This window comes from Gallus gallus, chromosome 1 (genome assembly GCF_016699485.2).
Source record: "Gallus gallus isolate bGalGal1 chromosome 1, bGalGal1.mat.broiler.GRCg7b, whole genome shotgun sequence".
NCBI classification, from domain to species: domain Eukaryota; kingdom Metazoa; phylum Chordata; class Aves; order Galliformes; family Phasianidae; genus Gallus; species Gallus gallus.
In genome coordinates, this window is record NC_052532.1 from 128,786,570 (window position 1) to 128,814,477 (window position 27,908).

At 44.6% G+C, this 27,908-nt stretch overlaps 2 protein-coding genes across 5 annotated transcripts in view; both read left to right on the forward strand.

Annotated features, from left to right (window-relative positions):
• Nucleotides 1-14,562, forward strand: part of ZBED1 (zinc finger BED-type containing 1) — a 52,839-nt gene extending 38,277 nt beyond the window's left edge. For 2 of the 4 annotated variants that reach the window (XM_046906078.1, XM_046906081.1), the window contains exon 2: nt 9,858-14,562. In XM_046906078.1, coding sequence (XP_046762034.1) covers nt 9,909-11,996 — 2,088 coding nt within the window. In that variant the 5' untranslated portion in view covers nt 9,858-9,908 and the 3' untranslated portion in view covers nt 11,997-14,562. Of the gene's footprint in view, nt 1-2,831; nt 9,223-9,857 lie in introns of those variants that run through there. The other 2 variants (XM_015277733.4, XM_040661651.2) reach the window with 2 other exon arrangements.
• Nucleotides 2,257-27,908, forward strand: part of DHRSX (dehydrogenase/reductase X-linked) — a 164,482-nt gene continuing 138,830 nt past the window's right edge. Inside the window, exon 1 of the mRNA XM_040661659.2 lies at nt 2,257-2,453. Within this exon, the coding sequence (XP_040517593.1) occupies nt 2,342-2,453 (112 nt within the window). The 5' untranslated portion in view covers nt 2,257-2,341. The remainder of the gene's footprint in view (nt 2,454-27,908) is intronic.

The window sequence follows — 27,908 nt, forward strand, 5'->3', positions numbered from 1 at the left end:
GAATGGCTGAGAACAATATAAATTAGGAACAAAACTTTCATTAATGTGACTGCATGATTTTCTGTTTATTATTTATGTTTGCATAATTCCACGCATTAATAAAAAGAGAAGAAATTCAAAGATACATAACATAAAATGATTGTTTTTGTCCCGGAGCAACTATGCGGCCTGCTTTGACTTAATGCATATTCCTGAGAGCAAAAGTCAGTTCTGATGAGCTATCCAATAGAAGTTAGATTGTAGTTAGATTAACTGCTTTTTTTTTTTTTTTTCTGGAACATTAAGTTTCAACTGATTTTGTCTACCTAAACTAAGGGCAAGTGATGTCATCTACCTAGACTTGTGCAAGGCCTTTGATATGGTCCCACACCACATCCTTATCTCTGAATTGGAGAGATACAGCTTCAAAGGCTGGACTGTTTGGTGGATAAGGAATTGTCTGGATGATTGCAGCCAAAGGCTTGTTGTCAACAGACCCGTGTCCAGTTGGAGGCCAGTGAGGAGTAGTGTCCCCCATGGGCCTGTCTTAGGACCAGTGCTCTTTATCAGTGACATAAATGATGGGATTGAGTGCAAACTCAGCAAGTTTGCTGATGACACCAAACTGAGCAGTGCAGTTGATACAGCAGACGGAAGGGATACCATCCAAAGGGACCTTGGTAAACTTGGGCACACGTGCAGGTTCAGTGAGGCCAAGTGCAAGGTGTTGCATGTGGGTCAGGGAAATCCCAGATGAATGTACAGACTGGGAGAAGAACTCCTTGAGAGTAGCCCTGTGGAGACTTAGGGGTCCTGGTAGATTAAAGACTTAATTTGGGCCATCAGTGTGCACCTGCAGCCCAGAAGACCAATGATATCCTGGTCTGCATTGGAAGAGGGGTGGCCAGCAGGGAGAGGGAGGGGATTGTCCCCCTCTGCTCTGCCCTCGTGAGGCCCCATCTGGAATACTGTGTCCAGGCCTGGGGCCCCATCTCAAGAAGGATGCAGAGCTGTTGGAGTTGGTCCATAGGAAGGCTGCAAAGATGGTCAGAGAACTGGAGCACCTCTCCTATGAAGAGAAGCTGAGGGAGTTGGGCTTGTTCGGCATAGAGAAGGCTCAGGGGAGACCTCATTGCAGCCTTCCAGTACTTGATGGGAGCTTATAAACAGAAGGGAGACCACCTTTTAACACAGACAGACAGCGACAGGACAAGAGGGAACTGCTTTAAACTAAAAAAGGGCCATTTAGATTAGATGTTGGGGATGTTTTTCAGAGGGGGTGAAGCACCAGAGGCATTCAGTGCCATATTGGATGGGACCCTGGGCAGCTTGATCTAGTAGGTAGCAGCCCAGCCCATGGAACTGGATTTGGAACTTGATGATCTTTAAGGTCTCTTCCAACCCAAACCATTCTATGACTCTAATTTTTTTTTTTTTTCTTAAGAGGAGGGAATGACACTTTGAATGCACTCCTGACATTGAATAGGTGGGTAAATGTTTCCTCTTGTAAAGCTACTGCTCCTATACTTCTGCTGTGTATCAGTGCTCAAGCCCACCTGCATTTGTGAAACTGTTTCTGTCAATGAGAAACTCAGTGTCAGTGCAGAGCAAGGCACTTCCCATAGCCCGAACCAAGAACTTAGCAGAACCGGTGGCTAGAATTTACTGTTCTGCCTCAAGTACCCGTCATCTTAAAAATAAGCATTTTAAACCGACAAAACTTGTGAGATAAGAGGCATGACTTGCAGTGGCTGTAAAAGCGTCCGTGAAGAGTTCAGGCTCTGTCTACACAGCTGCACTCCGCGGGGCTGCTTCCAGCCGCCCGAGCGGGCTCTGCCCGCTGCCCGTTCTCAGAGGAGCTCTGCCGATCACACGCCGTGCCCGCAGGGCGGAGCGCACCCACGGCTGTGGCCCAGTTCCGTTACCGGACACGGCGCCGACCGCCGTCCGGCGAGGGCCGACGGATGACGCCGCGCTCAGACCCTCCCGCCAGCCGTGAGGCTGCGGCGCGGCCCCCGACACCCACCTCCCAGCCGACCGCCCGCCCGCCCGCCCGCAGCCCGGCGCTCGGCTCCCTAACAGCCGGCCGTGCCTGCGCCGGCCGCGCGTGGCCCTTCCCCCGCCGCACATGCCCAGAAGGGCGGGAGCCGCGGCGGGCCGAGCGCTGCTGTGACAGCGGCGGCGCCTCCCTCTCCTCTCGTCCCCTCCCCTCCCCGCTCGCCGTCCCGTCCCTTCCGCTGGGTGGGGGCCGCCCCGAGCCGCGCCCCCTGGCCCGCCGCCGGCGGAACCTCCGCGCCGGGCGCATCGGGAGCTGTACGGGCGCTCCCCGCTCCGCCGAGCCGCCGAGGGGCGGGAGGCAGCCATGTCGCTATTGTCTCCGCTGGTGCCCTTGCTGAGCGTGTACTACGCCGGCCTCGCCGTCATCCTGCACCAGCTGCGCCGCCGCCTCCGCTCGCGTTGCCCCCCGGCCCCAGGTGAGCATCGCGCCCGGCGCTGCCGGGGGCGCGGGGCGGGGCAGCGCCGCCGCCCGCGGGGGAAACTTCGCCGCCGCTTCCCGCCGAGGGGGGGGCGGCTGCGGCCCCCGGACGGGGCGACCGCGACCTTGGGGGCGCCGCTCGCCCGCCGCCGCCCGGGCCCGGCCCCGCGCTCCTCCCTCGCGGGACGGAGGGCTCCGGGCTGGGGGGGCTGCGGCCCGTCGCGCCCTCCCTCCCCCACCGCCCCGCCCTCGCCGCCGCCCCCGGCCCCACCGCTCCGGCCGGAGCGCGGGACGCGGCCGCCCCGGACGCGGGGCGGGGCGGGGCGGGGCGGGGTGCCGGGCCCGGGGCGGCCGCTTGCTTGCCTGGCTGCACGCCGGCCTGAGTGCGGCCTCGCAGGCGGTGTGGGGAGTCCGCGGGTACTTCGCGTCTCCGCTCTTCTTCTTCCTTCCTCTTCTCGCTCTTGGCCGCTCTGCCACAGACCTCAGGTCCGGAGACCGACGGGGCGGAGCGCCTTCCGGCCCAGGTAGGTGCTCGGAGGGTGGGTTGCGACGCGGCTCTTCACTTACCCCGTGCCCGCCTCAGTGCCTGGTAGCCCGGCCTGCCCCTCGTTCCCTGCCCCTGTAGCTCTGCTGTCACCAGCCGAGTTGGTGAGAGTGACTCGTACTTTCCCCCACTTCAGTTATTTGTTTGAGAAGTTACTTTTTTCCTTCTTCTTCTTTTTTTTTTTTTTCCTGATTTTTGATCAGCAAGTGCTTGGTAATGACTCTTTTTAGTCCCCTAACGTTGACTAAGGAAACTTTTGAGTTTAGAAGGAAAAAAAGTATCTGAATTTCCTCTTTTCCTACATTTCTCTTTAGGACTTTAGAACACTTCTGATTTTGCGAACTTACAGCAAAGTGCAGTCTGTCTGGATGTGTGCTATATCATCAGATCTCCGTATAACTCTGCCTACAGGACAGTGCCTTTGCCATCCTCTGGCAGCTGTGGAGCTGTGGGAAGTCTTAACGAGGGTCACAATAAAAATCCGAGACAAGAGATGGGGCAGGAGTAGGTTGGGGTATTAGAGGTGTGCGGGGCGCTGGAGGCCGATGACCGAGCGAGCTGTGCGTTCCACTGCATATGGCTTCGTGGGCAGCACTTCTTCTTTTCTTCACTCTTGGTAGTTCTGCAGTAGGTTTGCATTCTCCTTTACAGTCTCAAAACGCGAGCATAGAACAAGGAAAACAAGTAGAAGAACCCCACCAGTAAAGCGGCAGATGTGCGTACAGTTTGAAGCCATCGGAGCATTTTTCTAGCATTAGTTTTTCTTGGCAGGGTGAAGGCGGGTATTGTGCCTAGGGTGTGTAACACTTTCCAAATCTTTTCCGAACCGAGGAGAAGCACCACGATGAAAATGTGACCCGATTGTTTCGGTGCGTTACGTTCTCATCTACTGTTAAAAAAGAAATAAAGTTGAACTTGGAAATAACAGGCTGAGGCAGTGCGTGTAGCATCGGGGAGACGTCAGCTGGCCTTAGGAGGGCTGTGACGGGTCTGGTGGATTTGGAAAGCTTTCCTCCGGCCCCAGTTTGGGATGGCTCCTTCCAAGGACGAGCAGCTTCCTTGGAACGGGACTGTTGGGCGCACTCACCTCTCGGCAGTAACCTGCTGCCTTGCTTTGGCTTGTCAGGGTTTCAGAAACCAACCGGCCTATCAGTGGGAGGGTTTTTTCCTAGATTTGCCTTGTTTTCATGCAATAATTTCAAAATAGTGACCGCAGCATGACAAAAAGTGGAAGTGTTGGTTACGATGTGCTTAAGTAAAGTTGGGATCAGTGAACTGTGCTTATTGAGAGAAATAACTGAGTAACTTTTTGAGGCAGGAATCTAGAATGTGTTGTTGCAGTGCCCGTCTTTCCACCTGTGTCCACCTATGTCTTTCCAACGGGCTGACCTTGCAGCTCAGAAAAATGCCCACTGCTAGCGGCCATTGCCTGAGCAATGAAGGGCCAAGAGGGGAGCAGGACTGGCACTGGTGGTGAAGGAATGTCTCTCGTCCTGACTGCTCGGCTGCTGTTCCCTGTCGGGGTTCCCATTTCCTGGGTACGGCCCTGTAGCACGGCAGGGGCACGGCTGTAGCTCGGCCTCAGGCACTGAGTGAAGGCAGCATTGAGACCCAGTGTAAGTGCAGCCCTTCTGTCTCCAAGGTGTGTAGTTCATTTTCCAAGAAAAGCTTACCTTCTGACTCTTAGCAGAGAGATTCCGAGGATTTTAATCGAAAGTAAACCCAACTAGTTCTTTCTCTTAGTCAAACTTACTCAGAAGTTCTGTGTTCTCAGCACATATACTTTAGCATCTATTCTGTTGCAAACTCCTTGAGTTCATCTAGTTTTTATAGGTAGGATTCAAGACAGCTTTTTTGGGAAAGAGGACAGTTTGAGCCCTGAAATCTAGATTCAAGGTACGGTGTTAGTAATTTCTCGCAGCTGTGAGCCAAAGGGATCCAACTCTTTATCCTGAAGCTGCAGCTTCTGATCCAGAGTGGGAAAGTTTGGCTGAAATTCTGACCTTAAAGCACAGGGAAGGTGAGTCCAAAATTGTGAGCATAAGCATGGCACAACCAGTGATTTTTATCACAAAGCTAAATCGCTGTGTGGAAGTAAAGGAGAAAAGGCCATTTATGTTACAAACAATTCTCGAGGTGCTGATTGCATAGGTGACATAGTGGCTGATGCATGGGGTGAGCTGCGTGAGTGCTGTGGCTGGACCCTCTGCTGCCAAGGCTCAGGAGAGGGAGGCGACTCACGGATCCCAGAACAAACGCAGTTGTGTAGGTTGCCAGGTGCGCACAACGCGGCTCCCAGCTCCTCTTCACAGTACAGGATTGCACTGTTCTCTTCAAATTGGGTGCACTGACCTGAAACAAGACGTGTTCTGAGAGGCAGCGCGTCAGCTCCTCAGACAATCAGGTGGCAAAGTTCACTGGTGAGCCTGAAAATATAGAGCTCAGAGCCCACCAGTGGTAGTCCTTTGGTGGCAGGACGGTGGGGCTGCCCAGTACAGGAGGCTTCCTGATGTCACGACTGGGAAATGCGGGACTTTGGCTGTTTGTGGGGTAAGGAGATAACCAAGTGAGCTTCGGCAGCTGCTTCATGCCTTGCTTTTCCTCTTTGGTATCTCATTATGCTCCTTGCTTATTGCTGGCAAAAACTGGTCTTCTGTTTCTACAATAAATCACTGCAAGTCTGGTGTTGCCTCACCTATCATTTCATTGTTCAGTGTCCAAAAAACCCTTGTCATAAAACAAGTGTTCAGTGGACTTAAAAATAGGTTCATTAGGAATTACTGCCTTTATGTTTCTTACAGTTGAAATTCAACTTAATTAATTGGAGGGAAAAAAGCATAAATGCCCTGAGTGCATAAAGATCTTGATGTAATCAGCTTCTAAAACAGAAACCATGTAATCAATGAATTGCTAAAAGATGAACTCACTTTCACTGTGACACCAGCCTATAACTCTGGAAATGTGGTCACTGAAAGTCATCTCACTGATAACATTTTTTTATGTGCTGATACTTTTTTGGTATTTTAAAAAGCTTCCTGGGGAGGCATTTTCCTCCTGCATTTTGTCTTCTGTGCGTGTGATTTGATTGAAATTTAGCAGCTAAGTGCGGTATGTGATGTGTAGAAGATAGTCTTTGAGGAGGGCTGTAGTGTGAGTGAAGAGCAGAAGAACCATAGAGTGGCCTGGGTTGAAAAGGACCACAATGATCATCTAGTTTCAACCCCCCTGCTTTGTGTAGGGTCGCCAACCACTAGACCAGGCTGCCCAGAGCCACATCCAGACCTTAAAGCTGACTCACATCCTTCTTAAAAGTGATTGAAACATCATATACATATTACTTGTCTTGATTTCCAGTTAATCAGTGTCATAATTTGTACAGAGTTCATTTATAATTGATCATGAAATATTAATTTGAGAACATCTGTCTCCTAATTTTAATTCCTTTACTGAGGGCTTTTATTTTATATGCCTCAAGCTTAGGGATAGACCAAGCACTTCCTCCTTAAAGTCATACCAACTGTGGGTTGTAAAACACCTCGTTCCAGTGATGGCCAATGAAACCATCATGCAGCAAGGACTGAATGTAGGCAAAAATAAAATTGCACCTAATGCTTAATCCCTCCCACCACTCAGACACATAAGATAATTATTTAGGTAGCTTCAAAAGTCAGGAAACGCAAGTTCTGGGGTTGCCTCTACGCTGAGTGAGGTAAGGGTTCTGCAGAAATGATAGTATGTAACTACAACCTGTGTCACTGCTGCATGTGCACAAGGGGGCAGAGAGAAGGTGGCTGTGCACCTGGCGTGTCCCAACAGCCAAATCCCTGCTTTCACAACCCAGTTTGTGTGGGTTTTGGATGTGACTTCTCTGTCAGTGGGGAAACCCAGCTGTGTCTCCATCATGGGCCTTTGGCCTCCAGCCCTGCCGACCTCAGGAGGATGAGAGCAATCTGGGGCTGAAGAGCAGGGCCGTGGGAAGCGCAGAGCATGCTGAAGCATGCTCAGGAAACCCAGTCCTTCCTCCTTCTCCACCTCCTTTTCTTAGTCCTCCTCCTCCTGATGTCATCCCCAAGGCCAGGAGAGGTTGCAGAGCTGTCACCAGGCCATCAGTGCTGAAGTCCTTGACCATGGTATCTGGTGGTATTTTGGACCAGCTGTACATACAGGAGGAGCCCAACTGCTCCTCCAAATGTGTGCTCTACACTGAGTCCCTTGAACTCCCACCATGGTGTGGGTGGGAGTTCAAGGGAGAAAACAAAGGCGCTTCTGTAGCCTTAAGGCTTTCTTTCTGTGAAAGGGTTTGCAGTGGACCCAAGTGGTGCTGTTTTTTTATAGTGGGTAGTTGGGTGAGCTGAAGGAGAGGGTTTCTGCCAGCCACTGTGCAACAGGTTGCACTCTTCTCTGCTTTCTGCCAGGCCTGGGCTGTGGATGCTGTAGCTGTTCCAATGGAGAGGGAACACCCACCTCTTCCTTGAGAAAAATAGGCACTTTTTTTTTTTTTGTAGTGCCAGTTACACTATACACTACACAAGGAGAGGCAGGGGTGGTTAACAGTTTATGTTAGAGCTGTTATAATAAGTTGAAATGTGGTTTGTAGTGTTATAACTTAAGCTATGCTACACTGATATGTCCTTAACTATGGCAGTGCTGCTCAGTGCCACCAGCACCAGTGCCAGATCCATCTAAAAATAATGGTAAAGCTGCAACATGCATAAGAATGAAGGGTGGGGAGAGTCTGTAACGCTCCCCTGCTCTGAAATAACTTGTCCTCTATCAGTCTGTGATGAACTTTTTATGATCCAAGGTGTGTCGTACTAACTTTAAAGATGCATCAACTCTGTTATTACAGTTCCTTCCTCCTTGCTTTCAGGAACTGCCATGTAATTGCAAAGGAAACTGCAAGATTTAATGAAATGCCAGGAGCCTCTATGCCGCCTTTAGACTGCTTGTCATGGAGTGAAACGGGGGAAACCAAAAGCAGTAGTAATACGCACTGGAGTATCTTATCAATACACAATCATATGTTATAGCAGGGTTACATCAGTATGTGTTACTCCACTTTGTTTTTCAAAATCACCAGTTTTGGTGAGATTGCATACCTTGGTGCTGTTTCAGAATTACAGAGTATTACCATGTTGAATCAGTTGTTTATCCTGGCAACTAAAAAAGCACTGAATGAGTCATAGAAGAGGGCATACAAGTAGTCAAAACATTCCCCCTTCCAAGTCAGAAGAAGTTTGCACACAGAAGTAAATCTTCAGATATATGAATACTGAAAACAAATCTAATAATTTAAACACTTGCCTTGTACCTTTCATTCTAAATCTAAACCAACAGCTGTGTTTAAATAAATATATGTAGTCCTGGTAAACTTGCATTTGCTTTTTCACTGAAGCAGTTCACAAAGTGCTGCAAAATACCTGCTGTAGTTACACCTTTTCTTGGGAATGTTTATCGACAGAGGAGAACATGCTGGAGGAGCTGCATCCATAAAATTTTTGGGGATGTTCCCCTGCAGCAAGTTAAAAAGAAAACAGATCCTTTCTTCCTCTGCCAGCCAGCTGGTTTTATTGCCTGGGGATTCATGCGTTTTGGCGTAGAAGCAGCTCCTACTGAGCAAGGGAGAAGTCCCATTGCTTTCAGGATGGCTGCAGGAATGCTCTTTCAATTTCTCTTCTGCTCTTTACTTGTTTCTGTATGGAGGAGGTCACATCAGTGTTGGCTGATGGCTTCCTTCTCCCTGCTACACCAGTGAAGGGCTGCTGCTTGCTGCGGCTGGGCTGGTGTTATGTGAGGAGTGGAGAAGCGCAGGAGTGCAGTGGTGCTATTGCGTGGCTTTTTGGTTCAGAGGAGTAAGCTCTGGCAGGTGGTTGTTGCCTGCACTGTGTGCAGGGACACTGTGGCTGTTTGCACAAGAAGCCTTTCCCCATATAGATATTTAGGTACGGTTTGCTAAGCTTTGCCTTCTTGCTGTGTTCTTCTCCAGCATGTCACTGTCTCCACGAGCTTCTTCAGTCTTTAGAAGATAAGACAGCAAAATTACTTCCTACCTGATGTGGTTAATAACTTTTATTAGTGCTTCCCTGTCTGTCTCTTTCTGTCATTATTATATAGTGTTTATTCCAGGAACTAAGGCTATGAACTGGCACTTCAGAAAGTTGCCTTGGTTTTGGAAGAGAAAGGCAGGAAAGGTGTCAGAAGCATATTGCTGATCTGCATGCAGGTTCGAATTCCACTTCCTTTTGGTTTTGTTATAAAACATCTTTACACTTCAGAGGAGCAGATTAATGCCATAATTTGCATTACAGCTTTTTTTTCCTCTTAAGGCGAGTCCTGGAACAGTTAGTTCAGGCTAACAGAGATTCTCTCGAAATAAACAAACAATAAAACCTTTGCTCCTTCAGTATCAAGTTTCATTTGAAATAAATATTCATAGTGAAGTTTGCTAACTGCTAGGCTAGGGGATGTTAGATAATGTTAGTCTAGCTTTAGCTATAACTTAGGGGACAAGAAATTGCTGCAGCACATTTCTGGCTTGTGTAACAACAATGTGTGAACTCTGTGGCAGATGTTACATGTCCTCTACCAAGAACTATGTAATTCCAGAAACAAGATGTACTCAGGACTTTTAGCTCAATTTCACAGCAGAGTGTGCTGTATTTAAAACCTTTTAAATTTTTGACATTCTAATGGGCTTCTTGTAGGTCACACTTCCTGCAAATCTCATCTTTAAAATTGCAAATGTAATTAGTGAGGTAGGTTTCTTGATATATATTCACAGAAACAGTGATTTCACATAGTTGAGTGTGGTCAAACTTGTGCTTTCTCATTGTATCTTTATCTTACTGCCTTTATCAGGTACTCATTAATGAGTGAAGGATCAAAAGGTGGGACGGTGGCCAAGAAGCAATGGAGAATAAAAGTTTAGAAGGTTCCCCGTCAGATCTAAAGTTAGTGGCTCACCCAAGAGCAAAGAGTAAAGTGTGGAAGTACTTTGGGTTTGATACCAATGCGGAAGGATGCATATTACAGTGGAAGAAAATCTACTGCCGTATTTGCATGGCACAGATCGCCTATTCGGGAAACACGTCCAACCTTTCCTACCACCTCGAGAAAAACCACCCCGACGAATTCTGTGAATTTGTGAAAAGTAACACCGAGCAAATGAGGGAGGCCTTTGCAACTGCATTTTCAAAAATCAAGCCAGAATCATCGCAGCAAGTTGTTCAAGATAGTCTCATCATGAAGACTTACCAGAACTACGAAAACAAAAAGCATCAGGAGCTGACGTCTGCAGTCATCAGCTTGATCTGTGAGGGCATGTATCCTGCTTCCATTGTTGATGAGCCCACTTTCAAGGCTCTCTTGAGAACGGCTGATCCCAGGTATGAACTTCCTAGCCGGAAGTATTTCTGTACAAAAGCTATTCCTGAAAAATACAACACCATTAGAGAGATTGTGTTAAAAGAGCTCACTGATGTCCTGTGGTGTGGCATATCCACAGACATGTGGAGGAGTGAAAACCAGAACAGGTCATATGTAACTGTCGCAGTTCACTTTCTCAGCAGTAGTCATTCCAACTGTCTGGTGGTCAACTCACGTTGCTTAAAAACGTTTGAAGTACCAGAGGATAATACTGCAGAGACTATTACGCGAGTCCTTTATGAAACATTCATCGAATGGGGGATCAATACAAAAGTCTTCGGTGCTACCACGGACTACAGCAAAGACATTGTGAAAGCTTGCTCTCTCCTAGATATTCCAGTGCAAATGCCTTGCTTGGGGCACACTTTTAATGCCGGAATACAACAAGCTTTTCAGCTCCCAAAGCTCTGCAGCCTTCTTGCCAGGTGCCGAAAACTGGTGGAGTATTTTCAGCAGTCTACGGTAGCGATGTATATGCTGAGTGAGAAGCAGAAGCAGCAGAATATTCTACACTGCATGCTGGTGAGCGATCGCGTTTCCTGGTGGGGCAGCACACTCGCCATGTTGCAGCGCCTCAAGGAGCAGCAATTCGTCATTGCGGCCGTCCTCGTGGAGGACAGCAACAACCACCACCTCATGCTGGAAGCCAGCGAGTGGAATACAATCGAAGGGCTGGTGGAGCTGCTGCAGCCTTTCAAACAGGTCGCAGAGATGATGTCTGCTTCCAAGTATCCAACAATAAGTATGGTGAAGCCCCTTCTCCACATGCTTCTCAACACTACCCTGAACATCAAAGAGAACGATTTGAAAGAAATCAGCATGGCGAAGGAGGTAATAGCTAAGGAGCTGTCAACTACCTACCAGCACACCCCGGAAATAGACATGTTCCTCAACGTTGCTACTTTCTTGGATCCTCGCTACAAAAAACTGCCTTTTCTTTCAGCCTTTGAGCGGCAGCAGGTGGAAAACAGAGTGGTGGAAGAAGCAAAAAGCCTGCTGGAGAAAGTCAAAGAGAACACTTTTCGGACTGAGGAAAAATTCTTCACTGTTTCGGAAGAGCCTCCAGTGAAAAAAATAATCATCTCCTCCACTCCTCCTCCTACTAGCGTGATCAACAACATGCTTGCAGAGATCTTCTGCCAGACAGGAGGTGTAGAGGACCAAGAGGAGTGGCACGCTCAGATTGTTGAGGAATTGAGCAACTTTAAGTCTCAAAAAGTCCTTGGGTTGAACGAAGACCCGCTAAAGTGGTGGTCTGACAGACTAGCACTGTTTCCAGTTTTACCAAAGGTTCTTCAAAAATACTGGTGTATTTTGGCCACAAGGGTCTTTCCCGAACGACTTTTTGGTTCTTCTGCTAATGTTGTCAGTGCAAAGAGAAACCGGTTGGCCCCAGCTCATGTGGACGAGCAGATCTTTTTGTATGAAAACACTCGGAATGGGTCGGAGGCAGAACCGGAAGATGAAGATGAAGGAGAGTGGGGTTTGGAACAGGAACAGATTTTTAATTTAAATGACTCGGTAAATGTAAACAACAATTTCTTTAATATCCGAGACAGTGGGTTTGTTTAACAGGACTGCTGCAGTACATTTAATAACAAAGAGAAAGGTATTTGTCATAAGTTACCAAAAATACTTGTTTATGCTATGAATGCTGTAAATATTGAACAGTTGTCTCAAACTTGATTTAGCTTCCATTGTCTGTGTTTTTCCCACTGTCTTAAAACATGAATGACTTGTGATTAAACAGCACTGAAATGAATGAGGAAATAAATGCTACAAAGATCGTGATTTCTGACTGTGGCCCAGATCTCAGAGAGCACTTAGGCTTGTGCTTCCCTTCCGCTTACTTCTCTGGAAGAGAAACACATGTTTATGTGCTTTCTATAATGGAAATATTTTTCCTGAGTTAGGACCCTAAGCAAGGGAATTTTTAAGATTTATGCCTCTAATTATAAATCCCATGTGACTTAGGGTGTTAGCTTTACATTTTGGATTTTAAAACGTTATTTTTAAATTCCATAAATCAGAGCAGCCAGGATTTTTAGAGTGTACTGATGATAAAGAATGAAAAACGATCATGAGCCTGATTTTCTTTTTCACTACCTCATGTCTTAGGCTTGGTCTATGCTAGAGAAGTTCAGCCGGTATGATTCTGTCAGTTAAGGGACTGTGCTAGTGTTTTAACTGGCATTGTGCTGGCTGTGGTGTGGATGCAGTTATACTTGGAGAATTTATTTGACTTTCCAGTGTGGTGTAAACGGTATAAACGCTTCCAGAATGGTATTGCTGTGTCCACGTTGCTCAGGTTTTACCACTGAGCTGTAGTGGCTAAAAGGCAAAGCCCTTTTTGTCCAGGCAAGCCCTGGCTATAGTCTGTCCCGCTTTTAGAAAGTGAGTTGGGTCCAGGCGAGGTTGCTGTGCAGATGTGGCAGCTGATGCCAGAGGTGCAAAGCATCAAAGGCATCTGGCCCTAGGGATGGAGGGAGGGGACAAAGGTTGCAGGAGGCACGCCAGAGCCATAGGTCTAACTGTGTGTGTGTGTGTGTGTGTCATAAATTACTTAACCTTTTAATTTAAACGGGGACTTTGTCCAGGGTAGCATAGAGAATTTTGTTGATGAAAAAAGCAATATAAAAACTTTAATATTATGTAAATATATTTAAAAGAGGGAGACCCTCCACTTCCCCACATGTATTTAGTGAGTCTTTAGGATTGCTTCTCGTTACGTTAGCACTTAAAACTTTTCTTTCTTCTCCTTTTTTTGATTCAGTTTGTAGAGTGGAGTCGAACATTTGAGTGCTGTTTCTGATTAGTTGTTATGTATTGCAATTGCTTCCTGTGTGTCTGTGGCCCTAAGTGTTTTCAGCCCTTTTGAGAACTTGGCAAAAAAAAAAAAAAAAAAAGAAGAAAAGAAAAGAAAAAAGAAAAAAAGCCCAGCGAGGAAAACCCTGTGTCTCTTATGAAATACTGCAGGACAAACACAATCATCTTTCGCACTTGGCACTGAGCGAGATGATAGCCAGGACTTCCCTGTGAGGTGTGGGAGGAGTTCTGTGGCTGTATTTGTGTGGCAGGCCTCTTGTCCCCCGCTCACAGTCTCCTGCTAGAGCTGTGCTGGGAGGGCTGCTCTTGCCTGGTTAGCACCCGTTCCTACTGGTGCTTAAAGGAGTTGAAAAATGCCGCTGAGACAAATTCTGACGTTCTGTGCCCAGCTGTGAAGAGCTACCTCTGCCCTGCTGTCCCACTGTGGTCTCAATGACCATGCTGCCAAAGAAACACGTGTGTGGTGACTAGGGTGGCTGTGGGAGATGCCGATGTTGTTAATTGGCGTTGAGTGTCTGCGAGCACGCTGAGCGCGGCCCATCTGAAGAGAGGTGTGTGGAAGATGGTCACACGCTGAGAAGACGGCTTGATTTTTGTCATCATCGTGGCACCTGCAGACGTGTGCTTGTAGAAGGAGACTGGCCAGAAGGAACATGTGAAAATATATTCAATTCCACCATCATTTATGTCACCAAACCACGTATTTATGTGTTGGCTTAGTAGTTTTTACAGATCGGAGGCCTTTATGGCAGGATGGGGTGGCTGGGTGTGACTGGCCATGATGCAAAATGAAGTTATGGTGTGACAGACACATATGCAAGGGCCACAAAGCCAAATCAAGGAAGGGAGTGAGTTGCAGCAGCTTTCTCTTTTCTGCCCCCTCCTTCATGTCACCCTGCATCATGTAAGAGTGCCTGGCTGGTTTATTTTCATCACTGCTAGCCACTGGGGAGCTTCAGACTGCTGGCGCAAAGTGTGCATGGCCTGCTTTGCCAGCATGGGGCCTGAGCACATAGCAGGGCTTGTGGCCTGCTCCTGTGTGCGTCTGCTGAGCTGTGTGGGGCGCTGTTCCCTTCTGCCTTGTGTCCTTTAATTTATTTTTTTGGTATCCAAAATAAAACTAGTTGGGTCAATGGAGATGTCTCAGCATTCTCTTAAAAAAAAAAAAAAAAAAAAAAAAAGAAAAGAAAAAGAAAAGACAAAAAAGAACAAAGCCATTGTTAGTCCTACTCATTGTCTGTGAGATTTTTATTTAATGTTCTAAGCTTGGAATATTGTTAAATAAACCAGAAAAAAATACGTTAGTACTAGAGTATTTGTCTGATGTGTGTTCATATCTGCAGCACTTTATGACTTTGAACTCTCCTGCAACAATGGGAGGTTACAGTCTAAGGTTTTGAAGCTATGCATTTATTTTTCTTTTGATTCTGTAAGTTATTATTAAAAAAAAAAAATGCTGTACAAATCTTTTGGATTAAAAAAAAAATATGAAGATGAAAAATATCCGAAGTTTAGACAGTTTCTCTTACTTCAATACGCGTGGTGTTTTTCATTTGAGACATCATTTTCTGTTGTTTGATTGGGTGGAGAAACAAAGTTACAGAGCTTCTTAGGTATTTCTACAACATGAGTTAAACTGTGTTTTTATTGCCAAGGGTGGGCCCAGGGTACATTTCCAAATTAGGCTATTAAGTCAGACTTAGGTTCATTTTTCTTGACAACTAATTTGAATCCACTGTCTAATTTCTGGTACAGCTGAGGTATTCTTATGAAGGAGCAATAGAGGAACTTCAACTTCTCAGTACTTCCATGCTGGAAATGTGAATTTTGAAGTATGCTTTCAAAATGCATACGTTAAGTTGAAAGAAGAAGAATCACTCATTGTGCAGCTTAGGGTTAAAACTCGATGGGTCAGGTGTGGGTTCTTAGGACCAGCAGTGTCACTAGGAGCTTTATTGACTGACCAGTCTTTCTGTGCCATCAGGGATTATGACAAAGCCAAAAGGAGAACCCAGGACCAAACTGAGGTTGAAAAGGTGAATCTTTCCAGCAAGATGTATTTTAGATTCCTTGGTTTAATGATGTAAGGGCATAAAATTCTGGATTGTTCATGGAAAGGACACATTTAAGTTTCTGCAGCAGCAACATATCGAGGTTTCTGCTGAAATTAGGGCACTGTATTGCTAAGGCTTCTTAACAAAATGTTTCCTGCCCCTAAATTAATTACTTATATAGCTTTCCAGAGCAGTGGAGCAGGGATACCTGCAATACCTTTACTTCTGAAGAGCCTGGCTCTGTCAGCACAGCACTTTGTGGTACAGCTGTCCTCTCAGTACACTGGGAAGCCTCCCATGCTTTGGTTCCTGGAGGGTTATGTTTTGTGGCTTCTTTCAATTCTCATTTCTTTTGGTTTTGCTTGTGCAGGCCGCAACTGTATGGTCTGTCATATTTCCTCTGAACTGCTGGTCTTCTGTTAAATTCAGTGTGTATTTTGTTTTTAGAGGATGTAGGGAAATGACAGAAATTGTTTCTACTCTTTTAAAAGAAGTATTATTTGGTGCCATAGCTAGGATTTAAAGATGCAGTGTAAATTTATATCTGCTTTAAAAGTATGTCACTAGAGCCCTTCTAATGATTTCCTATTGTTGGAACTGGAATTTCAAGATATCCCTGCACTTACTGTATCATTTTACATACAAAAGCATTTTCCTTAGGTTAAACAATAAAAATCCATTAAATAGATTTCTCCTGTTTCCACAGTAATTCTCAGTGCTACTGCAATTGGGTTGAATTGCCCCAAGGGAATTAAGTTTACCTTAAGAAGACAAAGCACTATCTTGCAGCTTATCTTCTGTTTTAAATCTTTCTTAACCATAAAATTTGATTTAGATCAAAGGCTACTGCAGAAACCGCTTTCAAACGAGAGGCCTTCAGACTCTGAAATGTTAATATTATGAATTTTGAGCGCTCATACTGACATTTCCACACAGGGTGGTATTGATTTACCTGGTTGCCGGAAGAAAAGGTTACTGCTCAAAAAGAGGATGCTGCCATCCATCATGCTTAGAAGGGATAAGATGTAGGGTGGGTGTTTTGTTCAGAGAAGTTGGAAAGGCTGTTCCCTGCTGCATGCAGATGCTGGTTTCCATGACTTAAAACTGGTTCTTATTTCCAGTGACTTTAAAAACCCACTGTGTCTTTCTTAATCTCCTCTGCCTCTCTTCTGGCTGTGTAAAGGAAACATGTGAAGACGTGGCCAGAGGTATATATAATTGATATCCACTCCCAGCATGTGCAAGCTGTATTTGTGCAGGAATTCACTTACACTGGTGCACAGTAAAGGTACAGTTCCTTGTCAATAGATATTATGGGATAACATCTGCAGGGGTTTTACTGTTAAAAAAGCCATGGCTGGGGCAGACACATTCAGCTGTCAGAAAGCAGCCTGGTTGTTTTTAAGTATACCAGCATCAAGAGGAGATACTTTTATTTGAAAATGAATAAGAAATGTTGCATTTGTTAACACTCCCAGGTGGAATACTTACTAAAATGTGCCCAAAAATGTTTGTGACAGCATAATAATTCACCTAGCTGTATCTAAGGGAATGAGCATTTATTATTTATGAGGTTTATTTATTGCTCTGGAAGTCTTTCTGTATTTGTCCATAGCTGCATGTGCACGATGTCATGATGAACTGCGATTCCCCAAGCAAAGCAGAATTAGGTTATTCTGAAGTAGTTTCTTCAATTCCATATGAATTTCTGAATATGTCATTTTTCCCCGGATGCTTGCAGTCATGAATGAGAGACCAATCTTTTATTTATCTGATGGCTGCCACCTTGCTTTTAAATTTTAGATGTTATATGTCTCTGTTTTGCCCTGCCTTTAGAGACATCATAATCAAGAGGGTTTCATTCTCTTTTTTCTCTGGTGTGCTTTTTCTCGTGAGTCGTGAGTGAGGTTTACCCTGATCAGATGTTAGAGGCCTAACAAGATGTCAAGTCAGCGTCAGGAGAGCTCGTGCCAGAAACATGCAGAACAGCATCAGAAACACTCTGTTCTGAACAAAATCTTCATTTTTTCCATGTGGTTTTCTGATGTTTGTATGCGTGAGAGAGAAAAATGAAGTGCTTGTATACACAGTGCCCTATTCTGTTTGTTAGCTGCCAGTGTATTCTGCTGCGAGCTTACTCACTGGATTAACCCCAGATTTGCGTTTCGTTTCTTGGGCACACAGTAGAATACATATGGACAGAAAGAATTTAATAATAATGAAATCTAAAAGCTTAATTGCTGCATTAATGAGAACAAGTAGGAAGTGGGTCCATCTTGCTTCTCTGTTCAAGCTAAGGGAAAGAAAGAGGGTAATAGGAAGAATCATGAAAATGTAACAGCAGGCTGCAATTCCTGGTATTTTTTATAATCTAGAGTGGCATATGTGAGGTTTTTAAGGACAAATCTGTTCTTTTGAGAAGTAAAGCAGTTCTCTTTCATTGACCTACATGTCAGACTCATAGCATCACTCCGCTCATAACTGTTGCTCTCTTTTGCTGCACTTTACTACATGAGAGCGTGTAAGGAAACTGTCCTTACTCATTCTGTGCTTCTGTTCACATAGACTCTCTGAAATCATGACAGCGTTTAAAAATATGAAATTGCTAATCCACTCATAGTCTGTTATTTCAGACCCACGTGAAAGAAAAAGCTTTGCATGTTTCTCAGTGTTTTCATGCTGCCAGCTGTGAGCTCTGCCAGCTCCAAGCACTGCTCTCTGCAAGGGCCACGGAGGGGTGTTCAGGAAGAGAACAGTGGGAAGAAGGGAATCACTTTTTGTAAGCAGCTGCTTACATGTGGAAGCCCAGGCTGAAACGTTTGTTTCTGAGTGATACTTTGACACAGCTTCTCTGCTTAACAAAAGAGAGGTGTTCTGAGGCATCATACCAGACCTTGCTGACGGTAAGCCCGGGAGGTCTCGAGGGAACCAGCGCTGTAGTGAGAATGAGGTAGTCCTGGGGTGGATGGATGGCTTGGGCTGAGCCTGCTGTGCGGTACGTCTATTTTCTTGTCTCTCGTTTTAAGTCCTGTTTAATTTCCCTTCCAGTGCTGGTACGCGCTGTGTTATTTGCTGTGCAGCTCTTATATTCAAAATGTAGGAAAAGAAAAATCTTATCTGCATACTTGTGTGCATACTGTGGAAGCTCACATGCACTGTATGTGGTTTTCCAACTGCTTTGCATGAACAGCAGGATGAAGATGGTACTTGGTTTACCCTGTAGTGCTATGAGCACGAGAATGGCATTGCTGCTGAGAGACGTCTGTGCCCCTGGTTAGAGGTACGACATGAGCAACAGCAGCCTTGTGCATACTGTTTGGAAGCATGGAGCACTCCTCAGGTGTATCTAAAGCACTCATATCATCTGGGTCTTTGTAGCCCTGCAAACTACCACAACCTTGTTCATGCCCTCCCCATCCTGCCTTGCCTCCCCTTCATTACTTCAGCTGATTCTACAAGGATTGTACAGTACTTGCAGAGAGAAACTGACATAATAGGAGGGACTATTTGTCAGTAGTTAAGAGTATTGCATACTCTTTGTGCCTTTTTGGCATTATTTATAAGACTTGATGGAAAATAAAACTTTTTTTTTTTTTTTTTTTAACCCAGAGACAAGATGCACAAACGTATGAAGTAGCTTGTAGTGCATGTAGGCTTGTGAATTCTTCCTTCAGTGAGTGGTTCAGCTCCATGTGCAGCTTGGGTCTGCTGGTTTTGCTTCTTCAGGCTGTTTAGGAGAGCTGCTATGCCCTACAGAGGGAATACAGATTCCTCTGTAATGTTTTCCCTACTTTTGTGTGTTGCTGGGTCTGCTTTCTGTCTGTGCATGCCTGAGTGATGGAGGCGGGTCAGGGATTTCCCCATTATGTTGTTCCTGCCTTCAACAGAACAGCACTGCTGGGTGATCACTTTGTCAGAACCAGGGCTACAGAATGATTCATTCTTTGATATTTTCTTAAGTTAAAATTAAAATGATACAAAATGTAGCCTAAAAAGGAGCTATGTTCAGAAAGCATAGTTCCTGGAGTTAGGTGCCCAAATATATTTAGAGATTTTATCATTAAAGTAATCCATTTTACATACTCTGCCTTCTGAACCACTAGAAATGCTTGCATTGCAAGGATAGCACTCTTTAAATATCTTTTAAATAACAGTATTTTGATGTGGGCTTTGGTATACAGTGCTTTTTTAGATACAAAACCCAAATGCATATATCCATTTTCTCTTCATTTATATCTCAAATGTTAGTGCCTATAGGATCATTCCATCTCAATGAGTTATTCAAACACTTTAGATAAAAAGTTTTGGTGGGCTTTCATAAAAATAATGCTGTTGTAGCATCATTTCTTCCTGTTTTCTTTCTGATTACTTACTTTTTTTTTCTTTCTCCATCTTTTTCTCATGGTGCTATTTAATATTTCTTATCTAGAGTTAGTTGACTGTCATTCTCTCTGGTTCATTCAACATTTCTAGGTTTCCTCCACCTTCTTGCTTCTAGCTTAAGCTTTAATGTGGCCACTGCCTTCAGCTCAGCACTATGCCAGGGTATGTGGTACTTCACCCCAGGCAGTTAGAAACTTCTGCAGTAACTCAGTACCTCTGCTCTTAGGGGGCTGTTTGAGATGGGATCTGCTCATTTAGGAGACAGAAAAAGCTCTATTAGGATGCAGCTAATGCCACAGCTCCAAAAAATGAACTATGAAGTGCAGTTCTTCTGCAGTACCATGGCAAGAGTTGTTATCTGGACTCCACTTCAGTGTGTACTTGTTGGAGACTGAAGGCTGTGGAAGGGGAGCGCAGGGGCTTGCTGTGGGGAGGGCGGTTTGGGTAGAGGTCAGCAGATGTGCATTGTGAGTCTGCCCATGTAGGATAAGCTGCACAATCAGGAGTCCCCAGCTGGGGACCCCACCACAAGAAAGACATACAGCTGTCGGAGCATGAAGATGATCAGTGGGCTGGAGCACCTCTCTTGTGAAGAAAGGCTGGGATTGTTCAGCTTGGAGAAGAGGAGGCTCTGAGGAGACCTCATTGTGGCCGACCGGTACTTAAAGGAAACTTTTAAACAAAGAGGAGAAAGACCAGCTTTTTATACAGGCAGACAGTGATAGGATAAGGGGGAACAGTTTAAAACTAAAAGAGGGGAGATTTAGGTTAGATGTTAGGAAAAAATTATTTAACCAAAGGGTGGTGAGGCACTGGCACAGATGCCCAGAGAAGCTATGGGTGCCCTATGCTAGGAGATGTTTAAGACCAGATTGGAAGGGGCCCTGGGCAGCCTGAACTGGTGGGGGGCAGCCCTGTCCATGGCAGGGGGTTGAATCTTTAATGTCCCTTCCAACCTAAGCCATTCTATGATTCTATGAAGTCTAGTTTGGCATATATGTGAGTGTTAAAGCAGCCCAATAAAGTTCTGTGAGGCTGGAAGAGGGAAATGGCCACAAACTCATGCTGCTGTTCTTAGAAATCTGTCTGCTTGTTAACTCTGTTCAGATACTGTCCCATCTGTGGAAGTGAAGGGAATGGGCAGGTCTTTCACCTGGGCTCAGGCACTCGGCGCTGGAGCGATGCTGAAGCGTGCTGAGCACTGACGTGAAGTTCTTCATTCAAATCAGTTATTATGCAGCTTTTGACACATTGAATTAATTGTGTTCTTTGGAATATTTTGCGGTCTTTGTCACTAAGATGATGTGGTTTCGTCTTGCCTTGCAGGCAGAACAGAATTCAAGATTTGGGCACTTCTGGAGGAAAAATGTAATAATTATATGTACACAGATGTGCACGTCCCTCCTGCTGTTCTTTTAAACTGGAGCCTCTAAGTTTCAGGCTTTCCATCCTTGCAGTTTCTGTATTACAGATGCAATTATTGACACTGTGATTTTTTGGTGTGTGGCTTTGTGGCAATTATGTATTATTGGATAAAAGATAGAGATTTGGTGCAACAGAGCCAGGTTTAAATGGAGTTATCACTAGCTAGGAAAAAAATACTTGAAAGGTACCATTCCAAACCACTTAACCAGAAAAACAAACAAACAAACACATTTTAAAAGTAAAATTCTGGTGTTTGGTTTTCTTTCATCATATATGTGCTCTGCAAAGAGAAGTTTGTTGTGTCACAGAAAATTATTTTGGTAAAAAAACTACGTGTCCCAAAACACCCTCAGGGTTGGGTAAGGCTGAGCACTGAGCTCGGCTCTGGTGTGCTTCTGCTTTTTGTGGTGTTACTACTTTTGGACTGTGTGCTTTCTGAGACACGGACACTTCACTGTTTGAGGGAATGTTTAAACACGGTTGTTAATGTTGCTCAATATTGTAAATGAGAAAAAAAAAAAAAAAAAGAGGAAAGTTGGACATAAAAAGAAAAGCCCTGAACTTGTTTCTAAAGGACAGTGTTGAAGGAACAGTTAAACAGTTTGTGAGATTGATATACTGGAAGGAAGGGAAGCCATCCAGGGGGATCTGGACAGGCTGGAGAAGTGGGCCCATGTGAACCTAAAGAGGTTCAACAAGGCCAAGTGTAAGGTGCTGCACTTGGGCCGGGGCAATCCCAGGTATTTATACAAACTGGGGGAAGATCTCCTTGAGAGCAGCCCTGCGGAGAAGGACTTGGGGGTCCTGGTGGATGAGAAGCTGGACATGAGCCAGCAGTGTGCGCTTGCAGCCTGGAAGGCCAACTGTGTTCTGGGCTGCATTAAGAAAGGGGTGGCCAGCAGGGAGAGGGAGGTGATTGTGCCCCTCTGCTCAGCTCTTGTGAGGCCCCATCTGGAGTACTGCGTCTCAGCCTATGCTTCTCTCACACACCAATCACGGATTGAATTTAATGAGCTTTACAAGTGTTCAATGAATTCAGGATTAAGATTTTAATCTACTATCGTGTTTCTAAATGGAGTGGTCTGGACAATTGTTTGATTGCCACCTACAGCTGCCAACGCGTGGTGTGCGAAAGGGGAGAAATGCTTCATGCTGAGGATTCATACTGAAACAAGCAGAGATTAGGGTCCTCGCACCAAGTGCTTTACAAAGTCAACACAGATGATGCTTTCTGTCCTAAGCAGATGGTTTTCAAACTGAAACCGGATAGTGCTGCATAACAGTATTTTAACAAACATCTTAACTGGCCCTGGCTAAGTAAAGTATTAGTGAATTGGGGTCAAAACCTGTTTCTTTAAAAAAAAAAAGTTCAGTGGTACTGCTGCAAATGGCTTAAAAAGGATGTAACGGTCTACATATTACACAGAATGAAAGTGACTTCCTAAATATAAATATGACGTTACGGGCACTACACTTTTCACAAGCCAGGACTGACACAGTGGACAGATGAGTTTGTAACTTCTGTATTGAATATGTCACAGTGAACAGAATGCCTCCAGAGCAGTGAGTGCTAGATTTTTGACAACGGGATATGCCAGCAGATACGCAAGCACTTCCTGGATGTATTTTTCCAAAATAACATATTGTTAATGAACAAAGTAATCCAGTGTGAATACAGATGTCATCTAATCTTCTGCCTGTTAGAGTGTTTTCGTGCTAATTAATGTCAGCACCTAAGTGCCAGTCTTACTTGTGCATTCATAGCTGAATTCACTGAGTTCCATGGCATGTGACTTTAACGTTAAAATTAGCAAGAAAAAGGTCAAGAAATGCAAAATCCATGTTAACTCGATGATGTTTGACTTCCTAATTATATGATGTATATGTTTAAAGAGCAACTAATCCAACTCAGAAGCCATTTTAAAAAGTTGAGCACAATGTCATCAGTATATAAGATGAACATCTCATAAGATCTAAGAGTTCTTTGGACTTAGTTTTGGACATGTTTCTTTACTCGTTATGTAGTTTTTCATGCATTCATTTTGTCAGTTGATCTTTTATTGTCATTACTTGAAATCAGTACTGCAGGAAGGGAAAGAAGAAATATTTTAGGACGCAGACAAGTGAATGTAAAACAATGAAATAGGTGGGCAATATTTTAGCATGGACTTCATCTTCAGTATGGCCATTAGACTTATCGCACGGTGACAACCTTTCTTGCTCATCTGTGCACAAATTTCATCACCTCTACTCGTATTTTTGCTTTTAAATGTAATATATCTTCTTTTCCATCTCTTCCATCTTTGAGGTGATCTAAAAAAAAAAAAAATCTTTTTTCTCAATATTTGTTAACTGAAACCAGTCAAAAAATATTCCAGGGAGGTACAAGTAAAAAGCAAGACTTTTTTTTCCAGACTTTTAATGTAATTTTCCAAGAATTCTTTTTCTTCCTTAAATAAAAGAAGTGCATATATTTATATGTACATACATATGTATACATATATATATGTACAGAGACATAAGGACACATAATTCCAATTCACTGATAAATGCCTGGAGCATCTCCTGTTTGATGAGAGGCTGAGAGACCTGGGGCTTTCAGTCTGGAGGACAGAAGGCTGAGAAGAGATCTCATCACTGTTTATTAATATCTGAAGTGCAGGAGCCAAGTCAATGGAGGCAAAGTCTTTTTGGTGGCGTGCAGGAATAGAACATGGGAGCAAGGGGCAGAAACTGAAACAGAGGCAGTTCCATACAAGCACAAGGAAGAACTGTACTGTGAGGGTGGTGGAGCACTGGAACAGGCTGCCCAGAGAGGCTGTGGAGTCTCTTTCTCTGGAGATATTCAAGATCTGTCTGGATGCCTACCGGTGCGACCTGCTGTAGGGAACCTGCTTTAGCTCTGCAATGGACTTGAAGATCTCCAGAGGTCCCTTCTAACTCTGACAGTTATGTGATTCTGTATTACTGTGAAATGGCTGTCTGCAGAAGTAATCTGCAGAAGTAATCTGCCACTTGCAAGTGTATCAGGGTCTGCATCAAAGTCTACAGTAACTTCCTGAGATGAGTGGTGATGCTGTGCAGGAGCAGATGCAGAGGTCACCTGTCCATTCATTGTACCTGAAACAGCAAGGGGGGTGTGGAAACGTGAGGCTGGTGAAGTGCACTTACTCTTCTGAGGAAGTGTCACTGCTGTCAAAGGAGAGTTGGTGGGGTGGCTGGTGAGCTGTTCTACCTGTCCTCTTCCTGCTGACCTGGATACTGCCTAACTCCATTGGGCTGTAATGGCATCAGCTGTCTGAACACAGATCTTCCTTGCGCTGATCCTTCACGGTCTTGCTCTACTTGCATGGGGACAGCCCCTGTGTGCTGCATGTCAGCGCTGTGTGCATTAGCAGATCAACACTTACAGAAGCACAGCCTGGTCAGTAAAACACTTTTTCAGCTTCCCCAGGCAAAATACTGGGGAATACCTGCAGTTGCATGTTTCGTGGACACAAGTGTGGTGGCCACAGCATGCCGCAGGAGGTGGGCACTTAGCCAGAGCTGTGGTAGGCCTGCATAGGCCAGTGGCTCTGGCTGGAGCAATGGTGCGGTAACCACAGTGCTGCCCCATTTCCTGTGTGGACAGTGTCAAAGCATCCAGTACACTGCAGAAAAACAACTGTTTGCTAGTACAGCTTGCAATAAAAATTGCAAGGGTAGGTCTGGCTTTGCCTCCTCATGGCCTCAGTCCCTTCCAAGGGGGCCTGCCTGGCCAGGAAGCCCTACTGGAAAACCAAGCAGCCTCAGAGTGGCAGCTGTCAATGTCGTGCTGCCTGTAGGATGTAGGGCTGGCATCTCCAGGCACTGCTGCATTTGGGGACACAGGGACCTGTACTCAGCAATAGGCCTGTGCTTGAAGTGCAGGCACCCTGAGTTCATGGAAAAGGCCCAGAGAAATACTGGAAACAGCAGAGTGCTGCCGAACAAGCCAGTGCAAGCTTGTAGTCTTTTACTCTTCAAGCTCTATTTTTTTATTTGATGATACATTTAAAGTGCTAAATTGCTTTATGCTTCTCAAAAGCAAAGCCTGAGTCAAATGATTTCAATGACTGAGCATCAAACAGAAGTTAGGTTCTGGAGTCCCTTTGCTGTTTAATGTGAGGGCAATACGAGTGCTGCAGACAGGGACTGCAGTCCTCTGAGGGGTGGCTCCAGAACAGAATGAACAAATTATCTTTTCTTCAGAAAACAAAAACAAAAACAAGCAAATAGAGAAAAGGAAAAGAAATATCTCTTTGAAAGGCTACATCACACCTAGAATATTTCCCACAAAGTGAATGACTGCAGGGCTGTTTGATTTGGGCTGGATCCATGGCTGAGGTGGAAAAGCAAAGCATAGGGAAGAGACTTGCTGGTGCTTGGGCCGACATGTGAGGGGTGCTGGTGCTTGTGCCAGGACCATGGCAGGATGGACAGATGCTCTGCTGGATGCCTTCCTTGCCAGCTGCTTCCTGGGTGACATCACAGCCTGGCTATGCAGAGCTACCAGTGCCTGCAGAACTGTAGCCCTCATTTCTGGAAACAGTGCTGGGAGGTTTCAGTCAACAAGGTCACGTATCTCTGTAAGAAATGCACTTTTCCCTTAAAAATGTGGCAGCCTATTTATGGAAGGTAATTAAGTGTACAACTGAAAATAGGACGTTGTGTCATATTCCCGGAGCATTATCAATAATGGGACTCATTTTGTGAACAGTTGCGTTTCTTCAGAGCAGCATGTGATAGTCTCTAATTGCAAAATTAATAGCAGATAATGATACTATAGAATGATGGCCTCTTAAATTGAGAATACTTCAAAAGCTTTTATTCTATGTGGTAACTTAGCATATTAAAAATCTTTGACAATTTTGACGAAGAGCAATTATAGAGCAAGCACAGTAGCTGCTTCTCTAAGTTAACTAATTCCCCGAGTCCCGTGAATATGCATTAGATTAATGGCCTATAAAATTTCATTTGAAAATAAGACTTTCACTGAGGAATAAAAATTTCCAATTTCATTGAAAATCTTTCCCAACAAATGGCTCGCTGCTGCCTTGTGAAAACTTTGGTGCATGTTTTATGAGGAATAAGAAAAACATGAAAGAAAATGCACGAGCTTTAGGTCACTTAAGAGAGCGCTAAAGAAGAGGACAAGAGTCTGAAAGGAAGTAACTCTCTTCCTAGAACAGGACTATTGTTAGAGAACTAGGCAGTTTTATCTATTACAGGTGAGACCTTTCTGTATTTGGACTTCTATACTCCATTTAACATCTCTGACCTTCTCATATAATCAAAGAGAAAAATGAATACAATTCCGTCTCTGGTAAATGAGTGTTGCAGCTATCTTAACGACAAAAAAAATACGTATGTCATTTGTACCTTCTCCTTCCAAGTTCCAAATTGTTTTTTAAGCTGTTTTACATGAAGAAAACTATCCCATCTGGAGGTTTGGGGGTTTCAGTTAAGCTCCGATCTAAAATAAGAATTCTCTTAAAAATATAAAGAATGACAAAAAGCATACGGAGTATCTTCCATTGCCAATCTGTGCTTCTCGAGATGAAGTTGTGGCCCTGGGAGGCTGCATGGAAACACACAAAGTATATACCATAAAATATCCCAATTTGGAAGGGACCTATAAGGATCAGTGAGTGCAACTCCTGGATCCTCACAAGACCACCCAAAATACAAACGCTATGCCTGAGAGTGTTGTCTGGATGCTTCTTGAACTCTAGCAAGCTCAGTGCCAGCACACAGTTGAGTACATGGCCATAAGACCTGCTCTCAGGTCTTTGGGGTCACCGTTTCGGGTGTGTGCATGACAGGCCAAGAGGATATCCAATTGAGTGATGTTATCATCACCTGGTGTGGGCTATCTGAAAGAATCAATCCAGAGGCTGCTTGGAAAGATGTGGAACCAATGCTCAGGGAAGTGTAGAGCTGAGAGGGAGAGATGCTGAAGCTATTTTCCATCTTTTTTGTTAACCTAGTATTACCTGAGAGTTTACTTGAGTTACTGTTGATACTGTACTGGGTCTGATCGTTAGTCATTCCTGAAGATTTTAATAATCCGGAAATGTGCTTTTTAGCATCTTGTATTTTAATTAATTGAGGGTATCTCAGGGTAACTTTAAATACCAATTGGTTCATCTGCTATGCTTCCTGTTAACTAGATTTTTCCCAATAATCTCTAATCACCTTGTACTTCTCTTCTTGATTCTAATTACTGGAGCTTTGTGTACGATAACAAGCACTTCAGTTCAGAAGTGATTGCATGGTTTTCTTAAGTGATGTACTCCAAAAACTTTCAATTACGAAAATTTCAATTTCAAAGTCCTGTATACCAATTCATGACTTTTGCTTACTTATTTGTGTCTTATGGAAATACCATGGGAAGCGAAGGGGGTGGCTGAAGTGGTATCAGAGCATTTTCTCTTTTGGAAGAGGCAGAACTGAATGTGACCTTCAGCTGTTTGCTCTTAAGCTTGATTGGAATATGGAAATTATGTTCCCTGTCTCTGGAAAGACAGAAGGTGCAGTTAAAACTACTCTTAATGATCTTGCTAACTTTTTTTCTCTTTTTTCCCCCAGAATGTAATATATTAAGGAAATATTTAAAGAATCAACTTTTCTCATATATTTGTTGCTCAGCTGTATCTTTCTATCTGTGCTCTGAGCAAGAAGAGATGGAATAATTAATTCAATCTTTTAATAGCATGTAGAAGAGGCGTTAGAATTTACAGACAATAAAAGTAGAAGCTATGAAGAAGACATCGGT